Here is a 23,918-nt window from a genome sequence, read left to right as displayed (position 1 = left end):
AGTATAACGGAATACATGTAGCATAAAATGAATATACTAAAATGAAGTACTGTAACTCTATGCTTAAATACAATTGTTAATTGTAAATTCTCTGGGAGTGTTACACCTGAATTTAAGAGAATGTAAATATTTTACTGATGAGTCCTTCATCCAGCCCCTTATTGTACATACATGTATAATTTGAGTTGAAAGATGATAGTCTTGAAAATGGATTTCTGCCTGTAGGTACAAGGAGGTGTGTCCCTACCCCGATCCCACCTTCACACAGGCGAACAAGTACCTGGATGTACCTGAGACCCTGATCACTGACTTCACCTCAGGTTCTACATACCACATTGAGGTAGGATATGCCATTCAAGATACATTCTTTATGGCCATTAAGTAGGAGATAGGAATTCACTTTGGTGAACTCACATCCCATAACCACACTGAGACATAAAACAAGTGAAAAAAAGCATAACCATAGCAAAAACTTAAAACCTTATTTTATGCATGGAAAATTATATACAAATTAATAGAACAAGCTTTTTGAAAAATAGAGGACCAAATCCCATGGATATTACAGTTTATTTACTGGGTGTGTGTCTACTAAAAATACATATTTAACTTAATATAGACTCCCATATCCAACAATCTAAGGTGTATCTCAAACATTGGATCTCAACCATATTCCTGGAAACTGTCCTTCTGTACTTTCAAATGGACAGATCCCACTGGACTGGACTATTCTCCTTATCTGGCTGAATGCTGGTAATTGATCCTCCCTGATTTCATTATTAATCAGGTAAACAGATCTATGGATCAGCCATGGCTCTTTCCACTGTCTGTTGTCACTGAGCTTGAATGTGATCGTGCTTATTAGTTTTCAGAATTCATTAACCCACAATGACCTTTATACAAATGGTCTCTGAGAGACACACATCATGAGACCTGCATATTCTGAATTTGTGTGCACGCGCTTATGAGTGTGTGTGCATGTATCATATTACTACTTCTCACCTTTGAGTGTGTTGGCCCACACACTAAGCCGTGCAAAAAACTGAGCTGACAGACAGTTATAAGTTATATAATCGACAAAATCGTATACGTTACAGAAGCTACAATTTATACCGCTACGGTAATATTAACATGAATATAAGTATTGACTTTCTTTATTTGACAGTGTAATTGTTGCAGTCAAAAATCTCCAAACACAGTTAGGGGTATTTTCAGGTAATAGAGACAATGACCACTCTTATTCATTATAGTGGTAATGAATATGAGTTTAGATAATAGTAGTCATTGATTCGACTCTATGGTAATTTTAGACAACGTTATTTTGCATTAGGATGTACAATGCCAGTGTTGTGCTTTCCCTCTAGGAATGATCCTCTGTAAGTTGATTTTCTAGAAGTATTTGCATTAAGAACATTTTTGTAAGTAATTTAGAAAAATAAAATGAAACATCCCGTGCCAAAACATTGACATTTATGTTGTTGTTAAATATGCAGTGACTATAGTTGTTATAATGTATACTAAATAAAAGCTGAATATGGATGTTTAAAGATAAGGGTTTGGATGTAGCATTCATTATTGTCCATTTTGATGAATTCCCACTTTTGTCTGATGATCAGACTTCACTCCTTATTAATTTATTTTTTCCTTAATTTTGATTTATACAGTTTTACTCATTGAGAAGATCAAAGATGTAGGCAGGCATTCAGAGGCTAAAGGTCTGGTTACATACTGTTGACATACCTGTTGTATATTGATATATCATTGTTGTTCATGTTTTACTCGGAACACTAAATCACCTCCAGCAAAGTGTTGTTCCAGTTGTGATCATTGCCTGAGATAGGCACCTAATCTGGATCTGATGACCGCCCTATTGACAGGAACATGAATTAATCATAATAAAGTAATACCTTCTCTCTCTCTCTCTCTCTCTCTCTCTCTCTCTCTCTCTCTCTCTCTCTCTCTCTCTCTCTCTTTCTCTTTCTCACTCACTCCCCCCCTCTCCCTATAGGTAGCAGCCATATCTCGAGCTGGAATAGGAGCCTTCAGCAAATCTGTATACATAAAGACCGCTGAGTCCCGTGGGTGTTCATGCACACACGTGCATGATAATCTCAAAATCTAAAACAGTAATTGTGTATATGCAGTATTGTTTGTCTATGTGGGTGTAAATGCATGTGTGTGTGCATCTCCTGCAGCCCCTGGCCTGGTGACTAACTTGACAGCGTTTGCTCAAAACCACACCTTCGTCATGGTTACCTGGTTCCTGCCGCACCGCATCAACGGTCTCATCACAAAGTTTGCTGTCAAGGCTAAACACGCTCGTACTGGGCAGACGGTCCGCACACTGGAGGTCAACGCAGAGGACCTCATGACCGGAGCACTGCCTCACTGCAATGTACTGCATTATACTGTCACCTTATGTCCTTTGAACTATTTAATTAATTGGTCTGTTTCTGTCAGCATCATAGATGCTACCAAGTTACAAGGCTGACCGTGTGTTCAACATAGTGCTGGAAAAAATGTCTCATATGTATGACTTTGTATGTCTAGGATGCAGCAGACATCCTGTCCCGAGCGACTCTCAGTCCTTTGGACATTACAGCATCGTCTTCACCCATCACCCTCTCCGCCATACCCCCTGCAGCCTCGTGGAGTGTGCCCATATCAGTAGGAGTTGATCAACTACGACCTTACACTGCCTATTTGTTTGAAGTGTCTGCCTTCACCTCTGATGGAGAAGGACAGATAGCCTCCACTATGGTCCGCATGCCAGAATCAGGTGTGGAGAAAGAGGCAAACAAGGCTGTATCTTTTGTTTAATTTGTGACTCTTATTTGGATTTTCAATGTACTGCATTTATGAACATCTTTATTTATGTGTCTTTGTGTATGGCAGCCCCAGAAGACCCGCCACAAAACCTCTTTATATTGAATATGACGTCTAGATCAATCTCCGTGTCCTGGGGCACTCCTTACATTATCACAGGAAGATTCACCTACGTGCTCTACCTTTATGGACCTACAGGTTATTCAATATTAACTCTTGAACACACAAGCATGAATGCATAGACAGACTCAAACTTTAAATGTATCAAAATCCATAACATTTTCTATTTCCTATTCAATGCAGGATATTTGTATGAGAACAGCACAGCAGACATGCGGTTTGCTCTGACCGGTTTGACCCCCTACACAAGGTACACGGTGGCCGTCCGAGCCAAAGCGTCTGGAGAAGTGGGTCCAGCAGCGCAGGATGATGTAATTACACCTGCCGAAGGTGAGAACACTCCTCAACTGATGTACTGACGAATGCTTTTTTTTTTTCACTCGACACCACGGAGTAAAATCATTAAATCAGTAACATTTATTCTTCGAAGAAGGAGCAGCGTTAGAATCACAACATGATATACAGATTGCATATCCTGGACTGCTCAATGAATGAGCAGAGAGTTACCTCTTAAATACATTAATGACACAATCACAGAAGCTCTCATGACGTCTTTAGATTACCTTGCATCGGCATGGTCATATGATAACAAGGAACACCACGTTCTTCAAACAGAGACATGTAGGCATCCCCAGTCTCATGACTCTATCAGAAGAACAAATCCCCCAAAAATTCCCTTTTTCTTTAAACACATGATGCATATAAGGATGCTTTTACAAACACACTACTACAGAAATGTAAAGGATAACACAATAAAGTCCGATACATACTTGCATGCATAAAGGTGTGTTTTGTGTACTTCTGTGTCTGATTCTCTCTGGCTCTATGTGTGTTTGTGTGAGTAGCACCCAGTGCCGTCCAGGACTTGATGGCAGAAGCTAAAGATTCAGTTTCAATCCGTGTGAGTTGGAGAATGCCTGCCCAGCCCAACGGTCCAATCATCCACTACAAAGTGCAGGTTCTTGTTGGCGACATTTTGCTGCAGGACATCACCCTCTCTGCAGAAATGGTAGGCCAGATGTTACATCTATCTAAACGATTATAAATGTATCCCATCACAGCGCATTACTGTTAAAAATGTAGGTGTATAACCTTTTTAGTTAAAAAAGTTGAATGAAATTGTAAATCTTTGCGTAAACTTACAGTACAGATTTTCTTTTTTGTTCCAGTGTAAAAACTAATAATGGTTTCCAGCGGCAGGACCTAGTATAAACACCTGTACAACCCATTAGAACTGCCAATTGGGACCATTTATAAAAACATCCTCATACAGTACGCAACCTGTCAGCCATGTCCACTGTCTACTAGTTCAAGTAGAGCCAAAACTAATGAGAATCTTTTAAGTTTTACACTGAACCGACTCAGAAGAAATCAGAAACTCTTGTCAGGCTATAAAATGTAGTTTTTCTTCCTTCAGAATACAACCAGTTTAAGTGAAGATGAGGTCCTTCCCACTGATGTCCCTAACAATCCAGGGCGGCGTAAGAGATCTGCGGCGCTCAATCTGATCACATCACCACGGACTTTTACAGCCACCATTTCTGATCGCACACTGCCCTCTGCGACTGCTTCCAGTGTCACACACTCTGGACAAAGAAGCACTGTTTACATCACTAACACCGATGCTCAACCAACTGCTGACTCCATGATCACTGAGAAGCCCAGTACCAGTTATGTTTCTGCTTCACTCTCTAACAGCACAAATATTCAACCCACTAACTCTGCAGTCCCTCGGACCGCTGCATTCCCTCTTACCTCTATGCCACCTGCTACGCTTCCACCCTGGCTGACAAAGCTATCGCATGCTGGGGATATGACCTCAGATTCCTCCGCCTTGTCCCTGACCCCAGGCCAGCTCCGCTTGTCCACACATGATGCATCAATTACGGGACACTTTTCAACACGCACTGCAGCAGTTTCTGGTATGAAAGCACTAGCCCTAAACACTGCTTCTCTTAACTTCCTGCAGCCCTTGATACCAAAATAGGTTCCAGTGCTTATAAGTCCTGTGTGTGCATGTGGTCTTGTGTTTCCATCTGTTTTTGTAAACATGTTCCAGGTGTAACGGTAAGAGAAGAGGTGATGCACGTTTTCTCTGAAGAGATGTCTTACCTGGTGTCAGACCTGAATCCCTTCACCGAGTACATGTTTAGGGTTACTGCCTTCACAACAGTGGGAGAGGGTCCAGCAACAGATATCAGTGAGAAGACAAGTGAGCAGGGTGAGTAGTCACATTACATTTCTTTAGCTGACTGCTTTTATCCAAAGTGACTCACAACAAGTGCAATCAACCATGTTGTTACGCAAGAATCATGCAAGTACATGAAGTTCATCAAATTTGATGATCTACATCAAGTGCTGCATTTAGAGACAGTAGGAATAAGAGAGAGGGTTTGGGGGTTGTTTTTACATATTGCATGTATTATTAACTAGATAAAAAAAAAAGTCCTGCAATACCTAAAAATTGTTTTGTTCTTAACAATGTCTGTATTTGTTTAGTCCCTAGCTCAGTGCTCGAAGTGTCCTATGAAAACATCAGCTCCACCTCCATACTGGTGAACTGGGTCCCACCACTGAACCCCAATGGGCGGATCACACATTATACTGTCTACGGGCTCAAACTGCACAGTTATCAGGCCCTTAACTGGTTTACTAACAGTACCAGCATATTGATACCAGGTAGAGTAACCAACTTTTCTGCAGAGCTCTATGCAATCATTATATCCATTAACATCGTCATGATACAGATCTGATGGTAAATATCTCTTCTAATATATAGATTTGGAAAAGTATACTGGTTATAAGCTACGTGTAGCTGCATCTACAGCTGTGGGAGAGAGTGCTCTGTCTGAGGAAGATGACCTCTTTGTTCTCACCTTAGAGGACGGTATTTACTTAAACACACACTGTATAAAACATTTGTTTGGATATGAGTGGAAGTAACACAAATTTGATAATGAATGTTTGACCAAATGAAATAGCAATACATCTATCATTGATTTTTAAAAGAATAGAATTAAAGCTGTTCAGTCAAACTTTAGAAAAAGTGACAAAGTATCGAGTGTTTGTGCAGCTGTTAAACCTTGTTGAATTGTTGCTGGTGCCCGGTGTGGCATGCACCTCACACTATTAACAAGTCAATGTCAGTTGATGAATGTCAGTGATATTAAATATGAAATTTGATCGATAAACTCAAATATTTCACATGTAATTATTGAATTACCAATATTGAATGTGCTGTGAGGCCAGCTATATTATTTGGTCAATGATTCTTCTATTGCTTCCTCAGAGCCTGACTCCCCCCCTGTGAACCTCACTGTGGTTGACAGCAACCCCTCTGCCGCCATGTTGGCCTGGTCTGCACCAGAGCAAGCCAACGGGGTGATCCAACATTACGAGGTCCTGTATGAGAATGAGTCCTACTCTGCGTTAATGAACACGTCCTCTGACACAGTCACTCTGATGAACCTGAAGCCATTCTCCTACTACAACGTGTCTGTGAAGGCGTACACGCGTTACGGTCATGGAAACCAAACTTCAGACACTTTATACCTGCTGTCCGGAGAGGACGGTGTGTTTGATGGCTGCACCCACGCACACACATACACACATATGAAAACCTTTAGTTCCAATATTAACTGTTCAGATTGTAATAAAGGTGTGTTCTCTCTTCAGTCCCTGGCAGTCCTCCGTATGGCGTTATGTATGAGTCGGTCAGTCCCAGCGAAGTTAACGTGACCTGGCAGCCTCCTTTCCTGCCTAACGGGGTCATTACCCACTACAGTCTGGAGCTGTGGAATTCCAGTCACTACCTGAACCTCACCTCCACAACCAACTACATCCACATCACGCATCTGAGGAAGTATGCACAGTACCGCATCATGGTGCAAGCACACACACGTGTCGGGCCAGGAAACTACAGCAGCGAGCCGCTCAACATCACCACACTGGAGGACGGTGAGAGAGCTGGGTGGGAGAGAGCGGATTGGGTAGAGTTTGTTTTTCAGATCCAGGACACTGCACGGTTACATCATGACTGAGTTCGAAGGGCATCTGATTAAATCTGACTTTCCTCTCGTCTTTTCCTCTTCAGTTACATCTCTCTGTCTCAGCTCATGTTAATGATGTTACATCACAGGTATTTGATGCCACGTGCCTTTCATCAGGACTGAGAAGCACAAACGAGTCATTACAACTAACCAGTTTTTTTGATTTCAGGGCAACATTATGTTTTTCTCTGCCAGGTTCCTGAGGGGCCATATGAGGTTCCTTTTTGCCCAATGCCTTTTCATAAGCCATACTCCTGTTTGTACTATGTTACTTGAAAGTGTTTCTACTGCATCTCAGCTCCAGACACACCTCCTCAGTTCCTCACCACCAGGAAGTTGTCAGACTATGAGGTAGAGTTGTCATGGCAACCACCACTTGAAGCCAATTCAGATATACTCTACTACATTGTGAGAATTTGGTGAGTTTCTTAATATGCTTCTCTTTGTGTGTTTGACTTGTGAAAAAAACAAAAGCTTAAAATTCAAATGGACCACATTGCAACATTAATGGTTGCTCTCTTCTGTCAGGAATGAAACAACTGAGCTTTGGCAGAATGTGACAGAGACATCAGTGGTTATTTATGTAGACTCAGAGAGTCGCTACAATGCCTCTGTCTCCAGCTGGACCAGACTGGGAGATGGAGGAGTGCTGATTTACATCAGCTTTACCACCACTGATACAGGTGCTGGACGATTATTGAAGAACTTTTTGACAGATTTTTTTTTTCATGTCATCCTAACATTCAAATATTTCTTACCATACATTTGTATGAGGTTTCTCCACTAACTAAATATGTGCATGTGTGTGCTTCTTGGCTCTCAGTACCATTTGACCCCCCGAAGAATGTGACTTTTGCAAATGTGACCGCCTCCTCCGTCACCTTGCTGTGGCGCCCGCCTACTGAACCTAATGGAATCGTTGTGCACTATACTATTTATTATTCTAATAACAACACTGTGGCTGAGCAGGTGAGATGCATATACTGTATATAGAATAAACAGACAAGTGACAGACTAAAAATGCACTAATCAATATTTAAATTTAAAAAAAATGAGTCAAATAACTTGGACTGCCCCCTCTTAGTTGATAATTGTTAATTGTGGTCTTAGTCGACTAAGATTTATTTATTATTTTAGTGGTTTTTAATGTTTTTTTTCACACACATCTCTGATAAACATCTCTCTTTGTCTGATTCTCAATTTTAAAGATCTGTCAATTAAATCAACTAATCGATTAATATATTAGACTATATAAGTCAACTAATATGTTCTTTGGCAGGTGCAGCCCAAAAAATAACGATGTGTCATGTGAAAGGTGTCTCTCATGGTCACAAACCTATAATTGTCACCCAATTTGGCAATCCTGTTAGCCATACTGTGCAAAGCGTCTTTTAACTCATTGTTTTGGTTTTTCGGCTTGTAACTGGTTCGGTTTCCTTGCACTAGTATCATTAGCCTTGTTCCAGCAGCAGGCTGGAGCAAGGTTTAATTTACTGTTAGCTACTGCACAGCAACGAACAGCAAACATAGTGAAGCTGTTGGCAGCTAAAATTACCAAAACGTCTCTCAGTAGTTGGTGGAGAGGACACAAACCTGACTCCAAATGAATGCCAATGTTGCTTCTTGCCCGCTGGATTTTTTTAAATGGCGAACTAATACTAATGTATAGCTAAATGATACAACATGCATCATATACATACTATCAACAGCCTGTTGTGCTGCCTGCGAGGGGCACATAAAACTGCTCTAAAGAACTGAGTGGTGAAATAAAGGCACTCAATGTTGGGACATTTTGCTTGTTTCAATATCTGAAAAAATCCTGAATGCTCCTTTTTCTCCGCAGAGGATTCTTCTTTCAGACTTACCTGCACCTGCATCTCCTGATTCAGCCCTCTCCTACACTCTGACCCGGCTGATTGGGGGCACAAACTACACCCTGTGGATGACCTCCAGCACAGTGCAGGGGGACGGGGGGGTCCAGAGCGAGCCCCTTTACCTGTTGTTACCGGAGGACGGTCAGTTATACACACACACAAACACGATTCCATATACACAAATATGAATAAGTTTAAACATAATATATATAGAAACATGAAATACCACACATAGTGCCAGATAATTATTACATACAATGATTCAAAGTCTCATCGGAAGGTGAGTCTGCACACTTTTTTCAAAACTCTTCAACTTCCAAAAAGAAAATTACATAAAAACTCTGCGATTGCAGATGTGACTTTCAGCCTGTTAGTTAAAGGGGATAACAGTCAGTCTGGCAAACTGGCTCTATTTTTGTCCACCTGTGACACTGCCTTGAAGACAGCCAGTTTGTGTTTTCTTTCGCTAAGCATGCCGAAAGTTGTGGGGGATTAAAAAACAGAGAGAAAAGAGAGCAGAAGCTTTTAGAATATGATGAAAAATCAAAGCCAGATGTGCTTTGAGAACGTTTGTGCTGCACATTGTTGCACCAGAACCTCAATTTGCATGTAATATTTAGTTGTACTTTGTCTTTTTGACAACCTCAGTGTAAAAAGTGACGTGTACATGAAACTGATCTCTTTGTTTTTATGTTATTTTGAGAAAAATGGTGCAGACAGCCGCCACAGACTTTGTCACACACAGTTCATATTTGTACGTTGTTATTTTCTTGTTAGTATTCGCTGTCTCTGAATGATTACTGCTCATACTGACTCTGTATCTCTGCCTGTGCTCTAGCTGCTCCACTCTCAGCCAAGTACCGGATCTTCAAGGCACCTTGTCTCTCCCGCACAGCCAAGCCCCCTGCTAGGCTCAGACCCACACACACACCTGGCCCCTCACATCCACTCACTCATCTTATGGATCTCTCCAGTTTTATCTCCCCTTTTCTCATTCATCTCACCTTTTTTTCCTCTGTGTACCATATGATATTTTCAGAGGGGCTGCGAATGAACAGGATGAGTATTTTCTCCTCAACCCCTTTCCTTTCACGGTTTTCAGTGTGCTAGTTTCCCTCCTAAATGCCTCTGTATGTCTTTTATTTTTGTTGGATATTGCTTCTGTTTACTGTTCTGTGTTGTTGAGGTAATGTTATGCCATATTATTCTATGTGATGTGCTGTTGTTGATTTTGTGAATTACAACAATGCTGCCAATGACTGATGACCCTGCTTGTGAAAAATGATGATGATGATGATGATGACTGGTGCGCTGTTCATTTTCCCTCAAATGTCACTGTGTATTGTTGATTGATGCCTTAATTTACTGCCTCGTAGTACAGTAAACGCATCAAAATGCTCAGTCTTAAACCAGTGTTGTCACTGGTAATGACTGGTAGTTAGTGACGCAATTATTCTTGTTCAATCCTTTAGTGCCAAGCGACTCAGTCCGAAACCTGACTGCTCAGATCTTCAGCTCCACAGCCATAATCGTCAGCTGGGACCCTCCGATGGAGCCGAATGGCCGCCCCAGCTACCTGCTGACCTTACAGGAGGCTGGCACCCCCCCGGACATACCCAACCAAGGGGCTCCAGCTGTCAACAAGACCATCAAGCATACCACAACTGACAATGTCTTCCTATTCACCAGACTAAAAAAATATTTTCCCTATGTGTTGACTGTTACCCCGGCAACTGGTGCTGGCGCCGCCTACAACCATACCAGCACAATGTACCTGAGAACGGATGATGATAGTGAGTTCTTCAACACAAACATTTACTGATGGAGTACGGTTTGTGTCTTAATCGTTAAACCGTTTCTCCTTAGTTCCCAGTTCGGCTCCATTGCTGGTGTCCACCAGGAATCTGTCGTCCTCCTCTATCGCAATGGTCTGGCAGCGCCCTCTGGAGGCCAACGGGGACATAACGGAGTATACCCTCACTCTGTTTGGCCCAGGGGGCTCCAACACAACTCATACCCCCAGCACCTCATTCATCCTCACCAACCTTCTTCCATACACAGCTTACAACCTCACTATTACGGCTGCAACACGTAAAGGCTCAGGACCGAATCTGCTGCTGCAGCTGCACACCGATGAAGGAGGTTAGTTTGAAAGCAGGTTTAAAGTGTCTCTAAAATCCGAATTAGATATTCATTCATGAAACTATGGGTGTATATTTACTGTCTGTTTCAGTCTATCTTCTTCTCTATCTGCCTCACTTTGTGTTTCAGGGCCCATGTCCGCTCCCCGTAACCTGACTATATATAACCACACAGCCGTCTCTGTGTGGCTGAGCTGGGAGCCTCCTCTGGAGCCCAATGGAGTGGTGATACAGTACGGCTTCAGGATCCGAGACCTCATCACACACACTGTCACACACAAGGTACCGGTAATTTCACACACCGAAAGCTTCTCCATAACAACAACAACACTCACACTCACACACACTCCCAAGACCCACTCTGTAACAGTACACACAGTCACACTTACGGTAGCTCTAATTTCACACTCCAGATACCACTACGCAGTAACATTATACGTACACATATAATCAGGATTCAGATCCAGTAATCAGGATTGGATGATTTAATCTTCTATCTGTCTTTTTTTTTTGTATGTGTGTGTGTGTGTAGAATTCCTCCGGTCCGTCAACCACAGAGTATCTATCCGGCTTCAGGCCTCATAGCTCCTATGAGATCAGTGTTTACAGCTACACTAGAGTGGGCCATGGGAATCAGTTCAGCAGCCCAGTGACCTTCACCACTAACGAGTCAGGTAAAGTACACACTGTTGACCCACAAGTGATGTAGCTCACTGCTCAGTTTGTGGTTCAAAATTGGTTTGTACAGTATACTTAATTACAAATTCCTTTCATTGTCCTTTAATGGGCTATTAAAGTGCAAGTGCATTTATTAATCTTAACATCTTAATTTTGTACCATTTTTATTGTTTTTTTGGTTTGAATTTGAATACAATAAAACTTAAACAAAAACAAATGCCATTGGCTTAAAGACATCATGAAGAGCATGTGTGGGTTCACTAATAATAACACAGGCCACCCCAAAGTTGTGCAAGGAATCTCTGTGTTTTTTCAGTAATTTACTAAAGTTATCAACAATTCACAATCAGTAATCAGTGTTTTGAAAAATAAATAAAACATTTTTAACACAAAGAGGTATAAACATTGGACGTTTTTTAAGTCTACTCTAAAGAGATTTAGTTTGTGTTGGCAGTGGATATGCTGCTGCTTTTTCTCAAGCACATCTGTATGTAATTGTGAAAAAGGCTCAGCAGCATTACATAGCATGAGACAAGCTAAATGTGATTCCCCTTCAGAGCAGCAGGCCATTACTGCAGAGTAGCTGACTGTTCAACCAATGATAATTACATAAATACAAGGTAATAATGATTGAGTGAAAACATGGATCAAGTTAAAGCAAAATAAATAAAGCAAATACATTAAATAACAGGACTTCTGATGGCACATATGTAAAGTTTGTCTGCACACTATACACTTTTTGGTTTCCAGTTATTCTGAGTCGAACAGGCTAGTATAAACATAATTTTTTAGTTCTTTTCTCTTGCAGTGGACAGTGAAGAATGCCAACTAAAGCTCTAACTAAACTAAAGTCTCACCTCTCTCTTTGCAGTGGCTGATGCTGTGGGGAACCTGTCTTGCTCAGGAGTGAGCTGGGATTCAATACAGCTGTTTTGGGAACTTCCAGCTAACCCTAATGGGCAGATAATTTTTTATGAGATTCTAGTGGAGGTAGACTCACAGTCCTACACACACCAGGTTCACACACCAGAGTACACATTGACTGGGCTGTCTCCAGACCAGATGTATGCACTCACTGTTGCCGCAGTAAACTCTGCAGGACCCGGAGACAGACTGAATTGTACTGCTTCCACTCTTCCTGAATCAGGTAGTCAGTTTTATGATATTGTGTAACATTTTGGCGTTTAATTACTAACGTACAGTTGACTGAATGGATACCTATTTCAATCCTTTTGTCTCACTTAACAGCCCCAGCTGCCCCTCGCTTCCTCACCATATCTCAGGTCACGCCTAACAATGTGACACTTCAGTGGGCTCCACCGTTTTCCATTCCAGGCCTCCTGAAAGAGTACCACATCATTGCACAGCTGCTTTCAACTGTTTGTGAACCAAACACACTAACTACTGCACAGCCGACCCCAGAGGACGAACCGACCTCAGACTGTGTGGACTCTAATGTCACAGTGTCAGTAAATGCTTCAGATGTTGTTGAAGAGAACCACAACGTCACACTCCACTCCCTGGCTAAGTACAGATACTACCGCTTTAAAGTGGCTGCAGTGACCAACGCTGGAATTGGGGAATATACACACTGGAATTACGCACGTACACTGGCAGGAAGTAAGATAACAGTGATGATATATTATTGTGTTGCATTGGGAGAGTTGGCAGTTAGTCAAGACATCAGGAGTATTTCCAGGTATTCAGCAAGAGTAATACAGTTTAAATAAATATAATCCTATTTAGATAGATGTTTGTTTTTTCATAAGTAACTTGGGCACCTCCTTGACAAGACCTAAACAAACTTAAATTGTATCACTATCAAGGAAAATATTTCTCTTCACATGCGATAGCATTAGAGCAAGTTTGAGTTGTTCAGAGATTCAGCATTCATCAGTAGCATACAACAATGTCCACGACCTCCTCTTCTTGTTTTTTCAGTCGTTTACATTCTCATATCACTGTGTTGCTACCTGCACTTACTGGAATATGGCATTTTGTCTCGTTAAACCTTGTTATTATTCTTGTTAATAATTGTCGCAGTATTTTTTCACAACAATTTGAATGATACATGATTCAATACATGAAAATCAAAAGCCATTTTAGAGGTCACATGACCACATATAGCAGTAAAAACATAGACCAGGCTTACATTCATAGAGCCAATGGCTGGAAGCACCAATCAACATTGGCATGATAACCAGGCAAAATGTAACAGGCTACTTTTGATTTGATAGCACATGATAAGCCTTCTGTTTCTCTCATCTTCTCTCTTAGACCCTGATGACCCTCCCCGGTACCTAAATGTGATGCCCACCTCCAGCGGCCTTCGCATTTCATGGGACGCTCCAGCTGTTCTCTCTGGACCGACTTCGTATCTTGTGCAGGCCAGTTCATCGAGTTTTGGTTTTAAACAAACACAACATGTCACCAATAACTGTAAAACACACTGATGTTCTTTGACCAACATACCTCTTGATCTGTTCTGATTAATTAAATGAATCCAACTCTGCTCATTCACATACAAGTATTAAATGTTTTCATGAACTCTCCTGTCACACCAGGTGGATGGTCCTGGTTTGAACATCTCAACAGTCAGAGCTCCAGGAGAGTTGACGACTGTCGTTGTCACTAACTTGACCGCTTTCACTCGTTACTTGGTGACTATCACTGCTTTCACTGGTCCTCTGGCGCACGCTGCCAGCGATGGGAAATCCATCGGGCCTATTGAATTTCAAACAATGGAGGAGGGTATGTGGAAATGTACATCTTGGGTGCACCTAGCTGCTCCCCACCTGTAAATATACCCAAATATGTATTATTTATCATATCATTTGTACTCTGTCACCAGAGCCTAAAGACCCTCCCAAGAATGTGACGGTATCAGTTATTCCAGAGGAAGTGAATCGTGTGATGGTGACTTTTACCCCTCCAGAGGAGCCCAACGGAAACATAATTGCTTACTTTGTGTACATCTACGAAAAAGACCAGCTGGTCAAAAACGTGAGCCTTAATATCACAGAAAGAGACCAAAACATGCTGAGTGCTGTCATAGAAGGCCTAAAGGGAGGACACAGTTACAGCATACAGGTGAAGCACACACACATACAAACAACCCAAAACCACACACATGTAATCTCGTTGTTGTTTTCTTTAACTCCTTTTTGTGCTTGCACCCCTCTCTCTCCTTGCTTCTATTTGTCTGTAGATTTCAGCAAAGAACGGGGCTGGAAGGAGCCCACCCAGCCCACATGTCCAGATAACTACAGGGATCACAGGTACAAGTCCCTCTTTATAGTGTATATATATATATATATATATATATATATATATATATATATATATATATATATATATATATAGTGCATTGCTCCACAGGGTTTCTTTCTTTCTTGTTGCAGCATTTTTCTAAAAATAGAAAATTGCCACTGCACAGTATCGCTCCAGGCCTATTCTGACACAGGAAATGTAACTCAGCAATATTGTCAGATGTGTGTTGACGATGTAGTGCAGTGGTTCTCAAATGGGGGTACGTGTACCCCTGGGGGTACGTAAAGGCACTACACGGGGTAAAAAATCCTTATATAATATTCAATAAAATATAAGTTTAAGTTCATAAACTGAATTTTATATATTCTATATTAAATTAGACACTGATGGCACAGCGCTGTGTATTGCATATTTTTTTCAACCAACAATGCTTTGCGCTGGTTAGGGGAAACTTAGCTGAAAAAAATATTTCACAGGTGGTACATCACTGAAAGAAGGTTGAAAACCACTGATGTAGAGAACTCAGCAGTGGACTGTTTGTCATGACTAATTCCACATCTTCACAGTGTATTCACGCAACAACCTGTGTGTGTGTGTGTGTGTGTGTGTGTGTGTGTGTGTGTGTGTGTGCGCGCGCGCTCTTCTGTGTTCACACGTGCGTGCGTTCCAGCCCCGGCCAAGCCAACCCAAAGACCGGAGGCAGTGCTAGGCCATGGAGGGGTTGCCATGGTAACCCACAGGAGTATCACCATCCGCATGCCTGCCTGTTTCTATAGGGATGACAACGGACCAATCACAAAAATCCAGGTCATCGTGGCCGAGTCAGGGGGTATGACTCTTTAAAAACATTGACAACCGTCACTTTTAGTTGAATACACTTTGGTATCGGCCTCGCGTTTGCCGTTAAGCCTCAAGTAGAATCTTGTTTTACAGTACGTCACTTTGTCCTAAGCTCACAATAGTCAAAATGTATGCAGAAGCCAAAGGACTTAACGTCAGCAGAAATTTGACTCATTCCCCCTGCGGCTCCTTTCCTCTCTGACTGACTTACTCATCCTGTCACAGTGAAGGACATCCAAAACCTGACGAACTGGAAGAATGCCTTTTTTGATCGTCCTGCCCCTTATCTGACCGACAAGGGGTTCCCCAACCCGTCATGTTCTTTGGGGGACGGGGCGTTACGCACGGATGCACACGTCAGAGGTGGTCGCAGTGCGTCTGCAGGTGGCCGGCCTGCAGGGAGACAAAATCACACTACGGCAGGAACGTATGTGATCGGACGGAACGATGGCTGTATAAAGGAGAACAACACTGACAAGTTCTGCAATGGACCTCTGAAGCCAAACACGGTCTATGTGTGAGTGCAACACACACACACACACAACCACACAACAATTTAAAATGCATTGTATGCACATGTTTTATAACAATATTAGGCTGACACTGGGCTGTTCCATATTTACCAGGTTCAAGTTCAGAGCCACGAACATCAATGGCCAATACACAGACTCTGAGTACTCGGATCATGTCAAAACTGCAGGTATTTATATTCACTCTGTATTTCTCGAAATAAAAAAATTATAATATAAAACCTCTATAGTCCGGTGTGATGTTGTCACTTATATCTCCTCTCCCTCTCTCTGTAGCGGACGGGCTGTTGACCAGAGAAGAGCAGATCATTCTGGGTGTTCTGCTCTCCTTCTTTTTGGCTGTGTTGCTCATCATCATCATCTGTGTCTCTGTCAAGTAAGATGGCATTCAATACTTTGCCAACATTCATATGGAACATTGATTGCAATTTAGTGTTAAAGTGTTAAAAAATGCAAATGCAAATTTTGCATTTTTATGTTTTTTAGTTTCCTTTCATATTATTTTTTTATTCTGCATTTACGTTGTTATTAACTAAATGTGTTTGGTTAATGTGTTAGGATCCATCAGCGCAAGAAGGAAGGCGGGACTTATTCACCCAGAGAGGCAGAGATCATAGAGACCAAGTGTAAACTGGATCAGCTGATCGCTGTAGCAGATCTGGAGCTAAAACAAGAAAAACTCAACCGGTTAGTCTATGTGTTCAGTTATATCTAAAAACACAATTTACTGAGCATAACACACACATTTGTGTCAGCTGAGACATGAATTCAGGCTTGATTTAGCTGCTGCAAACGAGATTTTAAAGAAGAAAAAAAAATCTCTTTGCTGCAGCTAACTTCCTGTCAGAAAAAAAAACCTTCTAGTGTTGTAGAGTTTGTGCAGCAAATAGAAGCAGCAGTTGTGGCTTTAAAGTTTATCCTCAGTTCTCTGCAGAACAGTCATCCTGTCTGCATCTCTCCAACCATCGTCTCATACAAATTCAGCGTCAAGCCCTTCTGTTTTACTGCTTTGGCACTAACAAGTGTGCAGACAATAAGTGCTGCAAGCTGTCGAGAAACAAAGTCAAACAAAAGTGTTAGTTTTGGTGTATTAAGGTTGCTGATGTCTAAGAGGAGGAAGAAAACTACAAGATAGAAAAGCTTTTAACATGAGTACTACAAATAAAATTGTTTTTATATAGATTTTTTCCAATATAAATAGACTTCAGCGTTAGAAGAACCATACAATTTCTGAACAACCTCCATCCCCAACATCTAAAGAATACCTACTTAATGAAAAAAATAAACCAGAAATAGAGGGGTTCATGAAAGACGTTATAAAATGTGTCTTGCCTTCAAGAGGAATTTAATGAACAAGAACACTAAAAACATAAAACCCACATGAGAGAAGATGGATAAATAAAAAGGCTTCCTCTTGCCAGGTAACTGTTCCATATCTCGTAAGTATAGAGTAATATAACCGCCCAACTTCAGCAAATATTTGCCTTCCTTATTAAACTTCCACTACAACATGCAGTGCCTCTTCGTAGTCCTGAAAAAGGATGCAGTTCCTGAGGACTCTTTGCTTTACACTCATTTTAAATGTCCAAAAAAGATTGTAGGTTTAACACTGTTGCATGTTGTGATCCTCGCTTGGGCTGCGCCAGCTGTTTGTAAGTTGGCGACAATAAGATTGTGTCCTTCTGCTTTATTGGAACTGAAATCTGTATAAACACCACACTTTTCAACTCAGTCTATGATATAATAACACACCTTTTCTTGTTTCTTGTCACGCGAATGCCACAAATAACTTTGCTTGCATTCTCAAACTGAGCACTTTTCTCTCACCAGGTATTCTTCCTTCTTCTTTAGGCGGAAAGAGATTTATGTGATCCAGTAAGTTTGGCTTTTTGACATGCGTGTGCCACATTTTGGTGTGTATGCTTTGTTTGCCCGTTGCATTCCACCTTTCAGTCATCACTATGTGAGTGGCATTGTCATGTTATCCCCATTAAGGTTTAAATCATCCACCCGTATACCTTTGGTGCATGTAAGAGTGACATCAGCGTTTCAGCCGGTTTCCTTTTCCTCCTTCACTGGCAGGGATTGCAGAGCTGTGCAGACACTCCTCTGCTTGAGACCATTTTAATGTGTTTACCCACTCACTATCTCGAAATTGCTTGGAAGCCTTGGCGGCCTTAGAGGGCACAAGTGGAAAGCGAAGGATCTGCGTAGTGACAAGCCTTCAGTAATGCAAAGAAACAACACCCATCGGGGGAATGACCACACATTTCATTCTAAAGAACCGTGAATGTCAGCGTATCATCATCAGTGTTTAATCAAAGGGGGATTTGATTAGAAAGGGTTAAACCTCCTTTGCTTAAACATACAATGCCATGTACTCTCTCCAATGAGAATCAGTTCATCAGTTCAGTTGTCATGGACAGAAATACCACAGTGTGGGTTGTGACTATTTAGTTAATTTGTTTATTTTTGGTTGATGTTTGCTGTCTATTTTTGTCCAGGCTGCTCAGCTACAGGAAATCACTCAAGTAAGTCATCCTGCATAAATAATGTGAACATACACACAATAGTTGCAGCATAGCTCAGCATGCTCTGTATGGCTCCGTATAACAGATACTAGCATGTTGTTGGAGAGTTTTTTGTACATTTCTCTCTGTTCCTCACTTTTGGTGTATTTCTCCCCTTACATCTATGTCAGGCCCGTCAACAAGAAGTCTTTTCTGCAGCACGTAGAGGATCTGTGTGCCAATGACAATGCTAAGTTCCAAGAGGAGTTTGCTGTAAGTGTTTGCCTACATCCTTGACCAGTGTTTATCCCACTTGTGTAGAATGTAGAAATATATGAAATAGGATGAAATAATAGAAAATCTTTCAGAATTGACTAAATAAACAGAGCATGAAGAAACATCTGCTTTTGAAAGACAAGGTACATCCCAGGAAGCAGATAATAATATGAATTTTGTGGAGACAGTGAAGATGCATAGAAAGTGCTTGCAAACAACATCAATACCAGCTTTTTTATTGTTGTTTTTATTGCACTTCTCAACATTTGGAGATATGTATTATGAGGGCTGCAAATAGTTGGCCAAAACTGCCCTATTCTAAATTATACATATTGCTTTATCTATCATTCTTGACAATTCACGTCGGAAGGTGTGTGCTTGTTTCTTTCTCTACTGCAGCCATCTAAGACCACAGCTTAGAGACTTCTGGCGCTTTCTTGATTTAAAAAGTATTGTTTTAGTCAAAATAAATGTAATACCAATGACTTTGAAGTAGTTGTAAAAGACACTTTTTACTTTTATCTTTTGTTAAAGTTCAAACTGTTTATTTAAAAAATACATGCCCTGACATGTCATGTTTGTGTGTCTATTTGAATGCTGATGTGTTACATATTAACCCCCCAGGAGCTTCCAAAACTCCTGCAGGACCTGGCCACCACAGATGCTGACCTGCCCTGGAACAAATCAAAGAACCGCTTCCCCAACATCAAACCTTGTAAGTGGTTCGGCTGATGTACTTTCCAGAGTTATGATGCTTATAGTATACCCACATTATGTGTGTTAGCTCAACCATTAACTGCATATGGATGTACAGCTGCATTTTACGTGTTTCTACCTCACTCTTCTCACTAAACTGTGTCCAGACAATAACAACCGAGTAAAGCTGCTGTCTGAACCGGGCACTGCAGGCTCTGACTACATTAATGCCAGCTTTGTCTCAGTGAGTACCAGCTATCAGATGCTAAAAGCCAAGTTGTCAACTCCTCCACATTAGGGGAGTTTGTTCTCGATATTTCCCTGTCCTTTTGTGATTCTGTAGGATAGATAACCACTTCAAGCTTATTTATTTGTGAGTGAATAATGTTTTATAATTTCAATAGTTCTTTATGTTTCTGGAGCGCTTGTTGATTTTGCAAATATTCTGTTTTCTAGGGCTACCTCTGTCCCAATGAGTTCATAGCCACCCAGGGTCCTCTGCCTGGCACAGTGGCTGACTTTTGGAGAATGATCTGGGAAACGGGAACCCACACCATTGCCATGCTCACGCAGTGTTACGAGAAAGGCAGAGTGCGTCACAAGAAATGTGCCACTGTTATGAAATCGTATTCAGCTCCTTAACAACTCTTTCACAAGGAGGGTTATATCTGCTGCGAACATCTCATGTGTTTGTGTGTGTGACATTTCAGATTCGGTGTCACAAGTACTGGCCAGAGGACAATAAGCCAATGTCAGTGTTTAGTGACATTCTCATCTCAAAAGTGTCAGAGGAAGTCCTTCCTGACTGGACTGTCAGAACCCTTAAAGTAGAAAAGGTAGCTAAGTTAACAAACCCTCACCACACACACACACACACAAAGTTGTTTCCGGTCTTTATGCTAAGCTGAGTTAATATTCTCTTGCTTCATAATGAACTGACAGATATTAGAGGTGTGTTGATCTTCTCATCCATTTCACTGCAAACATATTCCCCAAAATGTCCTATTCCTTTAAGAACCTTTGTGTTATTTGTTCTACTTTTGGCAAACATAAAACATTTTGCTCAGTACATTTTATCTGCATTTCATATTAATTTCACTTGTCTTTTTTATTGTATAAATTCCTCTATGCAGCACGGGCACTATATTTTGGTTCGCCACTTCAACTACACATCGTGGCCTGAGCATGGAGTCCCAGAGTCCTGCAGCACACTTATTAAGTTTGTGAAAGCTGTCCGAGCCCACAGACACAACAACACCACTATAGTGGTCCACTGCAGGTATCATGGCGTGTCAGTGCTAGTTTACTGACACTGCATACACTATAGCAAGGTCCTGAAAGTAAAGTGTACTTCATTCTGTTTTTGCTGGCTAAACAGCGTTTCATCAACAAAGTCCATCTCTCATTGTTCCTCAGTGCTGGTGTGGGCAGAACAGGTGTGTTTATCGCTCTCGACCACCTTATTCAGCACGTCAGAGATCACGACTTTGTGGATATTTATGGCCTGGTGGCTGAACTCCGCAGCGAGCGGATGTGCATGGTACAGAATCTGGTGAGTGCAATTCAAATACAATTATGTAATTTATTCCTGTGGTTGAATTTCGCAATCGAGAGAGAATAAACAAAAGACAAATAAAAGGGGTATTATACAGTATGTTGTGTTAAGTTGTTCCAGTCCACTGAAGAATCATCAAAGACTCACAAATGGCGGTCTAGTTGCCCTACTTTAAAACACAAATCCTGTCCTGCTGTGATCCCATCCCCACGAGGAAACATTTACTAAATTATTGTATTGAGAAAGGAAAGGATCTGGCAGTGGATTAAAGACAAACGCTGAGCAGGATTCCCCCCTTGAAATAGCATGAACCTATCCTAAAATTACCCGATTCAGTCATTAGTTGCAAAGCAGTGGTGTGTCTCTCGGTGTCTGCAGGGACCCTTTGCCTAGTGCCTGTGCTTTTCCTCAGTTTTATGGCTTTATTATTTCTAGATGTTCTGTGCATTTCTTTTGCCTGTGAAGTATTAGCCTGCAGTGTCTGCAGCTGCAAGAGCTGCTTGATTCTTTGAGACAGCAGTGTTCAGTGTGCCAGACAGCTAGCTGTTAGCATGGTAGTCCAGTTATGTACCAAAAAGAATGTTGGATTTACGAGGCCATCATTCAGATGAATTATTTTATAACAATAACCGTTGCAGACAGCTTTAAACAAGCCCACATTTTAACACTTTTATCTGAAACACTGATTGTCAAAGTGAAAACAAAAGCAAATGTTGAAGATATTTTAAATGTTAATCAAATCTTCATACTTCCAGGAACTTGCTTTGCTTTCCATTGTTGGACACCTACATGTTATTTATTACAATAAAATGACAATGATTGACCATTATAACAGGCGTTTCATATGTCTCCACATCCACCAGATCACAGCAATAAATAATGTGAATAAATCAATATTTGATAAAGCTATGCAGTCAAGAGGCAGATTGTACAAACACATTTGCTTTAAATTCAGCTTTAGTAGGTACAATGTGACACATCACAGGTAGACTAGTAAAATAAATTGTTGTTGGGTTGAGGGGAATTCATTAGTTTCTGTACATACAAGCTTCTAACAGCATGATAAATGATGCAGGCCTTAGTTGAACCAGTGACTTGGACCAGCTCCACTCATTCAGTGGTTGGGCGAGCTTGGTCAGGTCTGCTCAGGTCCTCTTCTCGTGTCAACAGTAACCGTCTATTTAGTTAGGTTAACTAAATAGATGCAGATAGAAAGTAAACCAGATTCCTTCAGGGGTGAAGGTCATCATCCATTGCCCATCACGGTCCAAACAAAAGTGTTGCTCTGTGTGTTCATCTGAAGCATGCCAGTCTCAAGCGTCCATCTCTCTCCACTCAGCCAGAGCAGCAGTCTAATGAGTACGCTCTATCAGCCAAAAAACAGGAGGAAGCCTAACAACCTTTTTTCAGCAGTGAGACACTTTTATTTGAATGGAAAGCTATCTTGAAATATGATATCCAGTAATAATGTGTAATCATGTAATCTCTGTAAATCAGCTCTGATATATTTGTGTCCTGAAAAAGAGATAAAGTCTGAAATCAAGTGACAAAATATTGATTTACGTTGAAGCAATCCAAAATGAATTTGCCAGTATATATATAAATATTTTGCCTTCATCTTTCCAAAGACAGTTGGACTCAAATCAGGGTTGTTGAAATGAAATGCTCAGCAGCATAAGCCAGTAGGACTCAATTCTACACCAAATATATTTTATGGACAATTGCTCAGTGTTTGTCAATGTGTACGTGTATGTGCGTGTCAGGCCCAGTACATCTTCCTGCACCAAAGTACACTGGAACTTCTAAACAACAAAGGCAACAGCCAATCCATCTGGTTTGTCAGCTATTCAGCTCTGGATAAGATGGACTCCCTGGATGCCATGGAAGGTAAACAACATATAAACACACTCACATGCACCCACATACTTGAATAAACACACACTCCCCACAGCAAAGTGCTCACTCCACACATTTGTACTGGTCTTCAGGTGATGTTGAGCTGGAATGGGAAGAGACCACTATGTAAAAGACTGACTGAGGGGACACCTTTGCCTGGGAGAGAATGAGGCCTGTTTGGAGGCAACCTGTGCACAGACTCTGGACCGGTCGCCTCCACCACACCAGTTTAGAGGAGGGATGAGGAGAAACAGGAAGCGAACAGCACTGTTTGAACTGAACAATCTGTCAGTCAACCAAGACTTTGTTGCTCCACTTCCACCCACTTCTCAGTACAGTCCCCAATTTAATGAACCTCTTGTACACTTGTTTTCAAAGCGAGTGAGAGAAACAAAAGGGAGACAGTGACAAAGAATTTCAGAAACAATGGGGAGAAAAGAGCGAAGCGGTGAGCTGATTGTGATAGCTCTATCACGTTTGTAAGCCTACAGATACTTTGCACAAATTGATTTCACTGAGTATTGTAAGTATTATGTTGATATTATGGATGTTTTTATAAGCTAATTTATTCAGCCAAAGCGGTGTTTTATTTTCAATCTCATTTTAATCCTGACTATGTTGAAGTGTTGGCAGCATTTCTGTTTTGTTTATCCTTTCTCA

At 41.3% G+C, this 23,918-nt stretch overlaps 1 protein-coding gene across 1 annotated transcript in view; it reads left to right on the top strand.

The window, feature by feature from the left end:
• The window catches only part of ptprq (protein tyrosine phosphatase receptor type Q), a gene marked incomplete at its 5' end in the record, with an annotated part of 36,324 nt that extends 12,406 nt beyond the window's left edge, over positions 1-23,918 (top strand). Inside the window, 43 exons of the mRNA XM_079224022.1 lie at positions 226-340; positions 2,006-2,075; positions 2,193-2,392; positions 2,548-2,776; positions 2,893-3,021; positions 3,127-3,273; positions 3,789-3,946; positions 4,361-4,865; positions 5,003-5,164; positions 5,443-5,622; positions 5,723-5,830; positions 6,233-6,514; positions 6,619-6,900; positions 7,291-7,411; positions 7,521-7,675; positions 7,816-7,961; positions 8,836-9,007; positions 10,339-10,659; positions 10,733-11,008; positions 11,138-11,289; positions 11,540-11,681; positions 12,557-12,832; positions 12,934-13,305; positions 13,963-14,072; positions 14,250-14,436; positions 14,537-14,775; positions 14,894-14,963; positions 15,626-15,784; positions 16,021-16,312; positions 16,422-16,495; positions 16,602-16,701; positions 16,884-17,012; positions 18,156-18,200; positions 18,830-18,856; positions 19,027-19,108; positions 19,736-19,826; positions 19,975-20,051; positions 20,264-20,398; positions 20,518-20,643; positions 20,941-21,086; positions 21,224-21,359; positions 23,126-23,249; positions 23,351-23,918. Coding sequence (XP_079080148.1) covers positions 226-340; positions 2,006-2,075; positions 2,193-2,392; positions 2,548-2,776; positions 2,893-3,021; positions 3,127-3,273; positions 3,789-3,946; positions 4,361-4,865; positions 5,003-5,164; positions 5,443-5,622; positions 5,723-5,830; positions 6,233-6,514; positions 6,619-6,900; positions 7,291-7,411; positions 7,521-7,675; positions 7,816-7,961; positions 8,836-9,007; positions 10,339-10,659; positions 10,733-11,008; positions 11,138-11,289; positions 11,540-11,681; positions 12,557-12,832; positions 12,934-13,305; positions 13,963-14,072; positions 14,250-14,436; positions 14,537-14,775; positions 14,894-14,963; positions 15,626-15,784; positions 16,021-16,312; positions 16,422-16,495; positions 16,602-16,701; positions 16,884-17,012; positions 18,156-18,200; positions 18,830-18,856; positions 19,027-19,108; positions 19,736-19,826; positions 19,975-20,051; positions 20,264-20,398; positions 20,518-20,643; positions 20,941-21,086; positions 21,224-21,359; positions 23,126-23,249; positions 23,351-23,388 — 7,087 coding nt within the window. The 3' untranslated portion in view covers positions 23,389-23,918. The remainder of the gene's footprint in view (positions 1-225; positions 341-2,005; positions 2,076-2,192; positions 2,393-2,547; positions 2,777-2,892; positions 3,022-3,126; positions 3,274-3,788; positions 3,947-4,360; positions 4,866-5,002; positions 5,165-5,442; positions 5,623-5,722; positions 5,831-6,232; positions 6,515-6,618; positions 6,901-7,290; positions 7,412-7,520; positions 7,676-7,815; positions 7,962-8,835; positions 9,008-10,338; positions 10,660-10,732; positions 11,009-11,137; positions 11,290-11,539; positions 11,682-12,556; positions 12,833-12,933; positions 13,306-13,962; positions 14,073-14,249; positions 14,437-14,536; positions 14,776-14,893; positions 14,964-15,625; positions 15,785-16,020; positions 16,313-16,421; positions 16,496-16,601; positions 16,702-16,883; positions 17,013-18,155; positions 18,201-18,829; positions 18,857-19,026; positions 19,109-19,735; positions 19,827-19,974; positions 20,052-20,263; positions 20,399-20,517; positions 20,644-20,940; positions 21,087-21,223; positions 21,360-23,125; positions 23,250-23,350) is intronic.

The sequence above is a fragment of the Taurulus bubalis genome (genome assembly GCF_910589615.1).
Source record: "Taurulus bubalis genome assembly, chromosome: 9".
In the NCBI taxonomy this organism is placed as follows: Eukaryota; Metazoa; Chordata; class Actinopteri; order Perciformes; family Cottidae; genus Taurulus; species Taurulus bubalis.
Note: the sequence above shows the minus strand (reverse complement) of the source record. Positions and strands in the feature narration are given on the sequence as shown.